General features: G+C 49.1%; 1 protein-coding gene across 2 annotated transcripts in view; it reads right to left on the bottom strand.

Annotated features, from left to right (window-relative positions):
- Positions 1–1652: 1652 nt before the first annotated feature.
- Positions 1653–14552, bottom strand: part of FERMT2 (fermitin family member 2) — a 50636-nt gene continuing 37736 nt past the window's right edge. The window contains exons 8-16 of one of the 2 annotated variants that reach the window (XM_030949464.1): positions 13819–13953; positions 12216–12265; positions 9910–10034; positions 8485–8591; positions 7535–7756; positions 5181–5201; positions 4586–4710; positions 3792–3933; positions 1653–1981 (exon numbers count right to left, since the gene is read on the bottom strand). In XM_030949464.1, coding sequence (XP_030805324.1) covers positions 1808–1981; positions 3792–3933; positions 4586–4710; positions 5181–5201; positions 7535–7756; positions 8485–8591; positions 9910–10034; positions 12216–12265; positions 13819–13953 — 1101 coding nt within the window. In that variant the 3' untranslated portion in view covers positions 1653–1807. The remainder of the gene's footprint in view (positions 1982–3791; positions 3934–4585; positions 4711–5180; positions 5202–7534; positions 7757–8484; positions 8592–9909; positions 10035–12215; positions 12266–13818; positions 13954–14552) is intronic. The other variant, XM_030949465.1, reaches the window with a different exon arrangement.

The following is a 14552-nucleotide window of genomic DNA, read 5'->3' as shown; positions in this document are numbered from 1 at the left end:
GGCAGTTGGGGACATGGTTTAGTGGTGGGTTCAGCTCAATCCCTGGGCTGCTCCCCACTGCCTAGACAGAGAGTAGGATCTACAGGGGACCTAAAGGGGCTCCAGGAGAGTTGGAGAGGGACTTTGGACAAGTGACAAGACACAGGGAACTGCTTCCCACTGCCAGAGGGCAGGGATGGATGGGATATTGGGAATTGGGAATATTCCCTGTGAGGGATGTGAAGCCCTGGCACAGGGTGCCCAGAGAAGCTGTGGCCGCCTCTGGATCCCTGGAAATGTTCCAGGCCAGGCTGGACAGAGCTTGGAGCAACCTGGGTCCCTGCCCTTGGCAGGAGGTGGAACTAGATGAGCTTTAAGGTCCCTTCCAACCCAAACCATTCCAGAATTTTCTAACTTTTTGATGCTTTTTGGTGTCATTTGTTTCAGCAAACTTGGGTAAGGCAGCAGGAGGGAGCCCAAGGCTGGCATGGGATGGCTCCATCCTATGGAACTGTTTATGGCTTTTCCATAGCACAGGTAGACCCCAAAAACCAGGAGTGGCAGCTGAATGTTAAATAGAAGATTTGACTTTTATTTAAAATAAAATGTATTTGAACATAGTCTTGATACCACGGACTGTGGGAACGCAACACTGGATATTCCTTGGCATTAGGTGGGCACAGGATCCCTCCTCGTTAGCATTAATGTGGGAATGGCTTAATGAACCTGGCAGTCCTGGCCCCAGGGATCAGCTACTGAGGGTGTTGTGGCACAGCTCTGGAATCCCCTTTAACTTAGATCAAGATTTACTGGGCTGAAATTGTATTTCTTGTGGGTTTTTTATTCCTCGGTTTGTCCCCGTACCCCTTCCAGACATCCTACAGCTCCTGCTGATCTATGCAATATCCTAGCTGGCTTGTGAGACTAGTTACAAAAACTGTACAACTTTATAAAATTTGTGGTTTTTTACATTAGTTACACAAAAACCTTTACTTCATAAACCTTTTACTTCATATCATAATGAAAAAATTTGCATATCAGAGGCAGAACAGTGACTATGCTGGTGAATACTAAAAGTGTCATAATACAATACGGTGTACAAATAAAATTAAAAAAAAAAGACAATATAAATGATTATCAAAAGGCAAGTTAAACAAATAAAACCAAGCTATAACAGACTAACAGAAGATCATCTTTGAGGCCACACAAAACTATCCTCAAAGTCATGTCAGGCACCTTCAGAGTCCTGGTATAGTGTGAGAGGAGAGATGGCAGCTCTGCTTGGGAGCAGGACGACTTCAAACAGGTCAAATGTACAGAATAAAAACACAAAAAAAAAGGAAATAAAACACTCATGCATTAAACATGATAAATAGACTTCATATAGGTTAGCCCTGGATGGCTTTACAAGAAGATGGCTTAGAGTTCTCTTCAAAAATTGGCTTTTTTAAGTCAGTTAAATCTTTATCCTGATCTGCCCATCGGGGTCTGGATCTGTGGGTCACTGTCACCCTGCCCAGACACGGTCTGGTTATAGCAAATTAACAGAAGTGCTCATTAGTGCACACAGATTAACTGGTCTGGTAATGCAAGAAAAAAAAAAAAAGGTAAAAATAAAAAAGAAAAAAAAAGTAAAACCAAAACAACAACAACAACAACAACAAAAAAAACCAACAAAAAAAAAACCAACGAAAAATCCAATTGTTAAAAAAAAAAAAAGATACATTTCAAGCTTACTTTATTAAGCAGCATTATCTCAAAGGACAGCTTTGGAAAGTTAAACATGAATATGGCCATGGGGGTTCCTGTGGGGCGAGGCTGGCGGGGCTCACACCCAGCCACTGGTCAGTTTGTAGAACATCTCCTCATCCAGGCTCTCGTTCTGGTCCTTGGCCCGCGTGGACAGGAAGATGTAGCCCCCGATGAACTCGTGCACCACCTTGCAATCCACCTCGGTGCAGATGAACGACACCCGCACCTCGTCCGCGAACTCCACCGTCACCTGCGGGCACACACAGCTCAGCCCCAGCCTGCCTCCCCCAGGGGCTGCTGCTTCCCTTCTCCCTCATTTTCGGGGTGCTCAGATGGTTTTCTAATGCCTGAGCAAAATTTTGTGGTGCCAATGTAGGAGTGAGCCCAGAGGAGCCAGGCTGGGAGAGCTGGGGGTGCTCACCTGGAGTGGAGAAGGCTCCAGGAGAGCTCAGAGCCCAAAGGGGCTCCAGGAGAGCTGGAGAGGGACTGGGGACAAGGGATGGAGGGACAGGACACAGGGAATGGCTCCCAGTGCCAGAGGGCAGGGATGGATGGGAGACTGGGAAGGAATTCTTCTCTGCTTGCCCAGAGCATCTGTGGCTGTGCCTGGATCCCTGGAAGTGTCCCAGGCCAGGTTGGACAGGGCTTGGAGCAGCCTGGGACAGTGGAAGGTGTCCCTGCCCATGGCAGGGGTGGAATGAGTTGATCTTTAAGGTCCCTCCCAACCTGAACCATTCTGGGATCCTGTGAATGGTAATTTGGCCTTGAGGATCCTTATGAATTCCTTCCCCCTTTAAATATCCTATGACTCTTATTCAAATACTTAGATACTGAAATACCTTTATTGCCTTTTTTATTGTTTTCTATTTATTTATCCATTCATTTATTTATTTAAATTACCATTACCCCTTGTATTCTCCCATGACTCAGAAACAATCCCCCAGTGTGTTTCCACCTCTCCGTGGTGAGCACGTGGCCACACTTTCCCTGCTTCCAGAAAAACAGGGATTGGGCACAGACCTGTTGAAAACTGGGCTTTCTTTCCACTCTTCCCTGGTTTTCCAAGTTGAATTTTGGCCACTGAAATACCTTATGGGGGCTGGGGGAGCTCATTTTGGAGTGCCTGAACAAACCATTCATTTATTGATGCTCATTCTCTTTTTGTCCCCCCATCACTGACAGCTCTGCAGGAGGGATGGGGATTCCCAGCAGAGTATCCAAGCTGGATAATTGGGATATCTGGGCTTGCAACTGAGTCAAAACAATGACTCTGAGGCAGAGGGGGACGCTGAATAATTTTTCCAGCAACTCTTAATGAGCTGCAAACTGCAGGAGAACAGCCCTCACGTATCCCTGGCAGTTTTAATTGTGTGTTCTGCCAAAAAGGAGCCCAAAAATTTGTGCATCCAAATGTAACAGCAGGAGGAAAGCCCATCTCAGAGCCTGGGGAAGTAACTACTCTGTTTTGTTTGCTATTTGCGTGGAAGTCTGAGTTGTACAGCAAATTAAAGGAATTTTAGTATGGATAAGGCCCTGTATATTTGTGTTATGGGTTAGGATGGAGCCCGAGCATCAGTGCTGAGGTTTCACTTCATTTAATTGTGTGGTGTTCAGAAAATGGAGAAAACAATTCCTGGCTACAAGAGAGAAAGATTCAGGGTGTTTTCTTAAGGGTCATACACAATTCCACCAGAGCCTAAAGGGGCTCAGGAGAGCTGGAGAGGGACTGGGGACAAGGGATGGAGGGACAGGACACAGGGAATAGCTCCCACTGCCAGAGGGCAGGGATGGATGGGAGATTGGGAACTGGGAATTCTGGGCTGTGGGGGTGGGCAGGCCCTGGCACAGAGTGCCCAGAGAAGCTGTGGCTGCCCCCAAGGCCAGGCTGGATGGAGCTCAGAGCACCCAGGGATAGTGGAAGGCCCATGGCAGGGGGTTGGAACAAGATGAGCTTTAAGGTTCCTCCCAACCCAACCCATGTGGGATTCCAGGACTCCAGGAGTGATTCCTGTGTCACTGACAGGAGCAGGGGAGAGCACAGGGTGTCAGACACATCTCACCATTTTGATCTCCCAGTTGACATTCCACTGTTTCATGTTGCTGAAGCGCCAGGTCTTGACAGCGTCGCCCGTGCTGGCGTCCATGCGGATCAGCCGGTTGTAGGCGATGCCAATCAGCTCATCCTTCTTCCCACCCTGGAACCTGGCAGAGGGATTGAGAAAAACAAGTCAGATGCACAAACGCAGCAGCTGAGTTTACTTGTAAAATCGTTTTTACAAATCACAGCAGCTCATGTTTTTAATTTCAGCTGCAGCGCGACTTCCCCGGCCAAGGACGTGCCCAGGGATGTCCTTGCCCATGGCAGGGGGTTGGAATGAGATGAACTTTGAGGTCCCTTCCAACCCAACCCAACCCAACCCAAGACAATCCAACCCAATGCAACCCAACTCAACCCAATCCAAAGCAACACAACCCAACCTAACGCAACCCAACCAAACCCAACGCAACCCAGTCCAACCCAACCCAATCCAACCCAGCCCAGTCCAACCCAACCTAGCCCAATGCAATCCAACACAACCCAACACAACCAAACCCAATCCAACACAACCCAGCCTAATCCAACCCAAGGCAATCCAACCCAATGCAACCCACTCAACCCAATCCAAAGCAACACAACCCGAACCAAACCAATCCAATCCAACGCAACCCAACCCAACCAAACCCAACACAACCCAACCCAAGCAAACCAAATCCAACCCAACAAAACCCATTCCACAGTGATTCCAGGGTATTTAACCCACTCCCTGTATCCATGAAGGAAACTCCTCCAGCCCAGCCCCGCAGCCCCACCCACCTTGCGTTGAAGTGCGTGATGCCGAACTCAGGCAGCGACTGCCAGGCTTGGATAAAGCGCATCTTGGCCTCGATGAGGCTCATCTGGGCCACGTTCTGGTGAGCCTCCAGGATGCGCGCCGTGATCTGCGGGCGGCGAGACACGGTGGGGTCAGGGGACAGGGGACCTCGGTGCCACCTCCGCTGCCGCCCGCGTGGGAGCGGCCGCGGAGCCGCCGCGGATCCGAGCGCGGATAATCGATAATTCCTCCCCTGAGGTTTTGTTTCAGCTCTGACTGCTCAGAGCCCACGTGGAGCTTCCCATTTCCAGATACAGGAAAGCAAATATAGAGCAGAGCTGTCTGACCAGAGATGTTCACATTCCCACTCATGCTCTCGGGAACTTTAAGGATGTGAGCGAACAACAAGGCAAATTTGTGGTGGAGGGTTTCCAGTTTCATCCCATAAATCACTGGGGACTGTTATAAAAACCTACCAGGGCCCACGTGTCACGGGGAGGGTGCAGGTTTTGTTAGTGCTTTCACCGCTGCTCTCTAAACCAAAGGGGTTCTAGATTAAGTTTATTTTATCTTAATTTTATTGTTGCTGTCACTTACCAAGTCTCTTACATAGCCTGGCTGAAGATGGCAAGGCGAAATGAAAAAATAAAAAAAAAAGAAAAGGAGGCAGAAAGAAAAAAAAGCAATCAGAAATATGGCAACAAAGCAAAGAAAAAGTGTAAATTAACTGCAAACCAAAGTTCAAGCAAAAAAAAAAAAAACCAAAAAAAAAAAACCAAAACCAAAACAAACCACATGCACAATTCCTTAGGTGGAAAAGCAGCCAAAGGGAATGTGAGCAGGGACAAGCGAGCAGAGAGTCACCGCTCATGCTGGCCCTGCTGGAGCACTGGAGCAATCCCAGCTGGGCCCTGGTGTTGTGGAGAGATGGTTTTGGTCCTGAGATGGTTTGGGATGGATTTCAGGAAAAGGTTCTTCCCCCAGAGGGTGCTGGCACTGCCCAGGCTCCCCAGGCAATGGGCACAGCCCTGAGGCCGCCAGAGCTCCAGGGAGGTTTGGACAGCACTGCCAGGGATGCCCAGGGTGGGATTGCTGGGGGTCTGGACTCTGATCCTTGTGGTCCCTTCCCATTCAGGACATTCTGTGATTCTGTGGTCCTGCTGAGGGGTGAAGGGGAGGGTGCAGCTGCCAGTTCAGAGGTGAGTTCATGGCCTCACTTTCCTCTCCACATCTCTGCACAAACTCAAGGCCACTCTCTGGCTGGGCAAGCTCGAGAGGAAGCTCAGGAGCTCACTCTGAGCTCAGCGGATCCTTCTGTTTGGGATATGTGGAGAAATGATTGGGATGCTGCTTGGGATAACAAGTAGATGAAGGGAACATCAGCTGTGCTCCTCAGAGATGTGGCTGCCCCAGCTGGCTCTGACACCAAACTCTGGCAGGGCACCTGAAAATCCCTATTTTGGAGCTCTGAAAATCCCTATTTTGGGTCGGTATTTGTTTATTTTCATTTAGGATTTGGTGCTTCCAATCCCAACCTGCCAACCCTACGCTGCTGCACATGGAGACAAACATCACCCCAGTGGGTTTGGGGCTGGTGAGGACCCAGAGCCTCCATAAATCCACAGCCAATTCCCATTCCAGCACCTCCTGTGGGCTGCACAGCCTCCTCCTCTTCCTCCCCCCTCCTTCCCTGTGCCTCAGAAGGACCATTGTGGTCAAATTCCTGACATTCCTGCAGCCTCCATCCCTCATTCCTCTCAGCAAACATCCTCTGCTGCTCCAAGCTTTGCCTCTGGCCACCAAGGAAAATCCTAAATCCACTGCTTAGCTGATGCCTGTGAGGGCCCTGGTGTCCACACCATGGCCACATCCTGACTGGGATCATCCCCATCGTGCCCATGCCCACGATTCCATGGATTTTATTTTTAAAACCAGGATACCTGCACAGTAAGCAAATTTTCCATGCTAATATTTTTCCAGGTGCCTCTGTTTTCCCAGAAACTTAGAAAGTATTTTATATATATAAATATATATATCTATATATATATGTTAAAATAGTATATTTATGCAGCCTCTCCTCCATCCAAGGGGATATAAAGGCTTATTCAGGAGAATAATAAGGGCTATATAAAATATAACTCCACTGCCAGGAAATCATCGTGCTGTGCCAATAAAAAGTTATATTTTTCCGGCTTCTCTGACTTGCAGCCTTCTTCTGGGCTTGGAGAAATCATATCCAGCCCCAGCCAGCAGCCTGAAGGATTTAAGTCACCAAAAGGCCACGGAGCAATGCTTTCCTTATTTTTGCTGCTGTTCTGACATATAATTCTCTTTGAGAGAATCCTGCATTTATTCCCAGAGCAGAACAGTTCAGCCCTGTCAGGCAGGGATGGGATGGAGCGTGGATGGAGTTCAAGCACGAGTCACAGCAACTCAAAACCGAAGCAATGTTCCAAGGACTGGCATTTGGAAGCAGTGGAAAAGCAAAGAGAGAAATATGCAAACCGTGTTACAGCCAAGTGTGGATAAAGCACTGCAAGCAACTGCAACTCCGCTGATCCCGGGGATTTCTCCATGGATTCTGTGCAGGGGAAGGGGTTTTAACCCCAGCACCGGGCAGAGATGGGGCAGCTGGCGCCAAACCATCACCAGCAGGGGCCAAACCATTCCCAGAATGTGTTTAAAATAAACATCAACCAATTTCAAATGCACTTCCAATTGAAGGTTCCCCGCCGTGTCCGTGCACTTCACACAGCACGTGGCACAATCCCGGTGCTGGGTGCCATCCCCAGGTGCTGGATCCAAACCACACCCTTCAGTCCCACCTCCTTTAGTAACCACGTGCATCCCAGTGAGTGAGGACATCCAAAACATCCAAACCACGCCGTGTTAAACACCAGCCACCGCCGGGATGCGTGTCCAGCCCAGCCAAGGCCACCAGCAGCACCTACCTGCTTGTTCTTGTACTTCTTCAGGTAGCGAGGAGACACCAGGCACTCGGGGTTGATGTCAGTGTTGATCTGCTCTGGGATCAGCTGCGGGTCTGGGTTCAAATGCTGCATTTTCAGGAAGGACAGGATGTTCTGCACTTCCATGCCGTAGGAACTGTCGGCCATGGTCTTGCCCTTGGAGGCCAGGCGGCAGGCGGCCATCCAGCTGGCGTACTGCGTCTCCTGCCCCCCAAAACAGGGACACGTGTCTGTCACAGCCATGGGGGCACCACCAGACACCTCAAAAAACACCCCATGGAGACCTCATTCCCCTCCCAGCCTCAGGAGTCTCCAGCATGCACAAAGACAGGCAGAAACTTGACCAATGCGTGGCCAAAAACCACCCAGCAAAGCCAAAGCTGATTTTCTGCTCTGAACTTCTAGGAAAAGCAGGCAACCCCTGACAAGGGGAGAGAAATGATGCATCTGACTCCATCTTATCAGAAGGCTAATTAATTACTTGATTATACTATATTATTCTATATTATATTGCAGTGTATTACATTACAGCTAAACTGAATCTGTACAAGCACCCAACTCAACTCCACTGCCCAGAATCCCGTGTCTGCTGACCAACAGCCTGCACATGCCCTTGGCCCTGATAGGCCAAGGAAACAAAACACCATCACTCTGGGTAAACAATCTCCACATTGCATTCTGCTTTGGCACAAACACAGGAGCAGCAAATGAGATAAGAATTGTTTCGATCATTCTTTTCCCTGCTTCTCTCACTGCTTCTCTCAGGTTCAGAGAATGTGAATCCCACATGAACTCACAGGTGACTTGGAGCACATTTGGAATGCTGAGATGAGACAGGTGAGAGCATTTTCTATTTGTTTTTTAAAGAACAGCCCCTGAGCAGGATGGTGGGAAAGGGCTGAAGAGGTGGCCAGTCCAAGAGATGAACTCACGTTGTCACAGCGCAGCCAAATCTCGTTCATCCCCTCTGCCACTGGTATCAGGAGTTTGATGTTGAACTTCTGACCAGAGATGTTCACATCAGGGGTAACTTCACATCCTGCAATAAGGGAGATGGTGTTTAGCAGGGGTGTGAGGAATGATGATTTAAAAAATGGCAAAGAAAGTGAAAATAGGAAAAGAAAGAGCAAAGCTCCCTGACCCAAGGGTCTCCGGTGGCATCTCAGTGCTGCCAAAGGTTTGTCCCACAGCTCTGATGGGATGAACGCTCCACACAGCACAGAAAAAACCTGTCAGATGTCCCTTTTTCCAAATGGCAGGAAAATAGGGGGAAAAGCAAAACCTGATCTGAAAGCAATGAAGCAAAAGCAAATCCACAGAACTACAGATCCTGTCTGGAATCAGAAATGAATCCAGTGGCTGGCAAACACCCCAAAATCTTCAGGAAAGGATAGGAAAAGGCGACTGAACAGGTGTTGACTCTCACCCTGAAACCCCATTATGTTATTGATGAGTGATGGGATGCCATGAAGTGTTTCAGGCCAGGCTGGGTGGGGCTTGGACCATCCTGGTTTAGTGGAAGGTGTCCCTGCCTGTGGGAGTGAGGTGGAACTGGATGGGCTTTAAAGCCCCTTCCAACCCAAACCATTCAGGGATTCCATGATTTGGCTGTGAGCATCCTGCTCCTGGTGCCTGGAGAGAATTCCAAGGGGTTGTGTAAACAGGCGCTGCGCCAACGCCGCCTCCCAGATTTCCGAAAATGCCGTCACAGCAGATTTGTCAAAAGCTCCCAGAAAGGTCCTGGGGGCCAGGCCTTGCTCCCACAGCAGCCTGAGGTCACCTGGCATCCCCCCTGCTCCTGCAGCCACGAGGGGAACACACGAGCTCGCTGCAGCTCCCTGGCTGCTGGAGCAGGAATGTTTCACTTGACATAAGGACAGGCAGCCACCACAGGAATTTCAGCTCTGGAGTGAGGCTGCTCCCAACCAGCAGCAGGGAGAGGAGGAGAAATAAAGGCAGCAGAGGAAGGAAATGGTCTGTTCTTTCCAGTTTCTGCTGTGGGAGTCAGTGCAGTCCTTTGGAGAGCTGACAAAAAGGAGAAGGGCAGGTGGAAGGCTGGAACAAGGTTTGGAAGGTTCTCTCCAACCCAAACCATTCCGTGGCTCTCCAAGCTCTCTTCCCAAGGTATTGGGGGGCTGGGTGGTGCTTCCCTGTGGGATCACACATAATCACACTCAGAACTCCAAGTCTGTGCCATGGTATCAAACCCAGCCACCTCATTCCTTTACACACCTTTACCCAACCCCGGGATGGAATTCCGAGGTAATAAAGCAGTGGGAAAACAAGATGCAGGAGGAGCAGCCTATTCCTGGAATAAAAAGCAGCTTCTCTTAGCCCAACCCTTGCACTTCTCTTACCTCTCAGGTTCATCTGGTGAGCAGGAGTCCCGTTGGATTCCTCTTTGCTTTTGTAGCAGGAGATGGAGGTATCTTTGAAGGTGCACCAGTAGGGCTTGTAGCCTTTCAACGTCAGCTTCTTGGGCCTGCAGGACACGTGGAGGGACATCTCACTTGGTCTGAGCTCCTAAAACAAGCTGCTCCCCAGGAAACCTCAGTGTTTCCTCAGAATTTCAGCCCTGGCAAGCTGCTCTCAGCAGCCTGGGTTATTCCCACTCCTGCCTGGGGGCTCAGCCATTCCTGCACTGCTGGCTCCAGGAGCTGAGCTCCAGTTCCAACTTTGGACTCTTCAATCCCAGGGAGATAATTTGGGGCAAGGTGGGGGGAGCTGGAGGACTGTGCTACAAAAACAGAGGAGTCCATGAAGCACTGCAAAATCTGCCTCTCCAGACACCACATGAAACTGGAACCACTCCGCTCAGGCTCTGGGGGGAAGCAGCACTTCCAAGGACGTGTCAGTCACGCACACGCTCGAGTGCACTCCTTGTTTTCTTTTTAAACACTCCACAGCACAAATGGTTCCCTTCTTTTCTACACAAAGCACGGATTTTGATCGACTCTGCAGGAGAACTGGTGGCCCTGCAATGTGAAGCACCCTGAACTCATCCCAACACAAGCCCAGAGCCTTTACAGAGCCCCAAGTATCAGAATATTTTAACCTTCCTTGATTTCTAAACTTTATTCTAAGGCTGGATCTGCAGCCTCTCATGCATTTGTCGTGTTTTTATCTCAGAAACAGCTGCTGAGAGTATTTTAGATGGGATATTAAGAAGAAATCCTTCTCTCTGAGGGTGGGCAGGCCCTGGCACAGGGTGCCCAGAGCAGCTGTGGCTGCCCCTGGATCCCTGGCAGTGCCCAAGGCCAGGCTGGATGGGGCTTGGAGCACCTGGGACAGTGGAAGGTGTCCCTGCCATGGCAGGGGGTTGGAACAGGATGATCTTTAAAGTCTATCCCAACCCCAAACACTCTGGAATTCTGTGATTTTAGCAGGCAAGGGCAGTGACCTGGCTGGCAGGGGAGAGAGAACCATTCCAAATCTCTACAGCCACACCAGGCACATGCTGGGACACATTTACAAATAAATATATGGAGTTATATATATGGAATACAAGGGACATGCACTGCACCCCCAGTTCTCCTCCCCAGCTGAAGTGTGACAAGAGGCACATCCAGAGCTGGGACAGCTCCAAACATTGCACCATTCACCCTGGATTTCTGGCACTAAAACACCACCTGAGCCCCATTTTTAGGAGCAAACAGAATTCTGTGTTCAATCTGACAGCCTCAAACCCCAACCCCAGGGTTTAGAGCTTGCACTGAGTGAGGAACCAGCAGCTTCTGGCTGCTCCATCCCCTGGTGCTCCAATTTGCAGGCAATTAGCTCCCGGAGTGGTGCCTAATTTGATTAGCAAATCAGCAGATCAAGGGGAAGAACAAGTTTTTTGTTTGTTTGTTTCTTCAAGGGAGGGAAAAAACACCCACTGAGGGGCTGGGCAACAGCCTTGGAACTTCATCCCAATGAAGGCAGACCACAAGCCCAGACAGAGGCAGAGACCTCATTAATTCACCTCTGGAGAGGGAGAAGGGGTTTTCAGAGCAGAGAGTGCCAGGTTCTGGCTCCAGAACCAAACAATTCATAAAATAAAGGTTTGTTCCAGAGCTACTTCACTGTCTGCAGCTTTTTCCCCCCACCAGCACTATCCTGCAGCTCTGCTGTGAAATCCCATCAGCGCTTCCAGAACTTTCACTGCAGCAGGCAATAAATTGCAAAAGATGGTGGTGGCTGCCAAAAATGTTCCTCCAAGTGCAGACGCTGCCGCTCCCGGTTTCCATGAACCACCAACCAAGTCAAAGCAAGCTAAAAAAAAAAAAAAACCTAAATCCTGAGCAAGCTGGGAGAGGGGGCAGAGTCAGCTTAACCTGCTCCTTTTGGCATGGAGAGACTGGAATCCTGGCTGGATAGAATTCCTCCAGCCTCCTGCAGACCAGGAGGAGTCTCTGAGGGAGGTTTTTAGGTTTCACTCCTCATTTTAGGATGGTTTGGGCATTAAAGAAACATCCAAGCACACACTGCTGGCTATGGGATGCACCAGAGCAGGAAAACACCTTGAATTTTGTATTTAAGAACCAATTAACTTAAATATTGAATATTTTGAATATCATAAGGCCGGGAGATAAAAAAAAAAAAAAGGAAACTAAGAGGCAGGACCATTAATTATTCACAGGCATTACCAGTTCCACAAGCAGCTCTTCCCATCAGCACTTACTTGAAGACTTTAATGTAGTCAGCGAGCTCTGGGATGGAAGTGATGTCACCCTGGAAATCAAAGATTATCCCAATCACTGGGAGCAGCGGGATCAGCAGGGAAGGGATGTGGTGCAGGGGAGGGAACCAGGAGCACCATCAGGGCTTAGGGGCTGTGAAACTGCTCCTGAGAAAGGCCCACCATCCCCAGCAGTGGCAAAATGCAGGGCCCAGCTCTGCTGTTTTGAAAGCAGAGGACAAGGTTTGATTTTCCTTTGAGGAATTCCTGCTGCTGCTGGAGCCAATTCCCAGCCCGGGGTCACCGTTGCACAGGGAATTTTCTCCTCCCTTCACTTATTCCTGATGCTCCAAACAAAAAGGGAAGAGGCAGCTCTGCAGAGAACTAACTGGGATTTCTAAGCCTAGAAAGATTTCTTTTTTTTCTCCCCCCAAATTTTGAAAATGTTGAGTTTAAATTCCCTTTTTTTTGCGTCAGGGTGGCAATTGCAATTCCCAGGAGCTGGGAAGTAAAAAAAAAAATTCGAGGGGCAGGGAAAGGGAGGATTGCTCCAGGAGCTTCCAGTAGCAAGACAGTTTACTTTCAGTCTGCAATGAGAAACTGTTTACAGATACCACAGGGGAAAAAAATGCAGAATCTAAACAAACAATCCAGTAATTGCCCATTATCCGTATTCAATTACTCGAATGCATCTGGAAATGGCTCCTGCTCCAAAGCCCTACGGAAAGGGATGGGGTTTTTTGGATGAATCATTGTCCTCTTCACTCCTGTCTGGCAGGGACTGTTCCTCAGTGATGTGTTTCAAATCTGGTTTTGCAAAAGGAATTAGAAAATATGTCTTGGTGATAAAAATTTGTTGTTATTTCTGGTTCATACTGCAAAGCTCTGCTGTTGTTAATGCCAATAAAGCATCTAAAGATGGATGTAGCTTCAAAAAGACCCGCCATAAACACTTAAAAAATTATATGAAGTGTAAAAGTGGAAAATTTCAGATTTTAGGGTTGGAAAGAGACGGTTTAAATGTGCAAAATGCCTGGAAAAGCTGTGCTGGGCCAAGGCTGACAGGACTAAGTCCTTTTAATGCACTTTAATTTTGAGGCTTTATATTTTTAAAGGTGGAAAACCAGTGTTAAAATGACATATCAAGAAGAAAAGCCCCAAATGCTCTGAAACACAGACCTAGGCTAAAACCCAGTCTAATAAAAATAGGGTTTCATAAGCCTAAATTAGTTCTGAAAATCCGGCAGCTGCTTTAGGTGCTGTAAAATGTGAATTAGAAACAGTGGAAGAGGAACCTCAACGTGGAAAACTCAGTAATTTGGGAAAGTCAGTAGTGAGGATAAAAAAAAACCAACTTAATTTCCATTTAGTTTTCCATTATTTCATCAGGAGGGTGGCTTGGTGCAGGGGGGGATCAGTAAAGTCCTGGCTCCTCCAAGACTTTTCCAGATGCTGCCCAGGGTTCCCTCATTCCAGAACTATCCCTTGGTATCTAAAATCCCTGTGTTTTAAAGAAAATATTTCTGGGGTGTGGGCAACTTTCTCATCAGAATGAGAAGAAAAAAAGGGAATAAATGAGGTTGGATGCCAGGAAAAACTCCCTTACCAGGACTGTTGACGTCTTGCCACCTTCCAAGGTGATTTCCAGGTCCGAGAGCGCGGCGTCCACCTCGTCCACGTCCTTGTCACTGTGGTTCAGGTGGTTTTCCGAGGACATGATGGACAGCTTGTTGATGTGGTACTGCAAGGCAAGGCCAGGCTCACACCTGGGTGCTCCTGTGACCCCAGGATCCCAGAGGATCATGGTGACACAGCCACCATGCTTGGGAAGCAGAGTGGAAACTGGAGTGGGACACCAGGAGCAGAGGCCAGCAAACACTGGGGGGGTTTGCTGGCTCAGGAGGGACCATCCTGGATGGTTCCAGTCCAAGGAGCCTCCAGGCATTGATCCCTGAAGATCTCTGGACCCCACAGGGCAGAGCTGCCCGTTCCATCAGCCTGAGGCTGGAAGGGACCTCTGGAGGTCACCTGCTGCCACTCCCTGCTCCAGCAGGGCCACCTGGAGCTGTTGTCCAGGACCAAATCCACCCAGCTTTGGAGTAATTCCAAGGATGGACAATCCACAGCCTCTCTGGGCAAACTGTGCCAGTGCTCAGTCACTCTCCTGGTATGAAGATGCTTCCTGATGTGCAGAGGGACCCTCCCGTGTTCCAGGCTGTGTCCATGGCCTCTGCTCCTGCCACTGGGCACCTCTGTCCACCCCCTTTCCTGCCTCCCACCAGGTGTTTATGGATATTTGTAAGATCCTCCATCCCTGCAAGTGTCCAAGGCCAAGTTGGA

Source organism: Camarhynchus parvulus, chromosome 5, assembly GCF_901933205.1.
Source record: "Camarhynchus parvulus chromosome 5, STF_HiC, whole genome shotgun sequence".
Lineage (NCBI taxonomy): Eukaryota > Metazoa > Chordata > Aves > Passeriformes > Thraupidae > Camarhynchus > Camarhynchus parvulus.
Note: the sequence above shows the minus strand (reverse complement) of the source record. Positions and strands in the feature narration are given on the sequence as shown.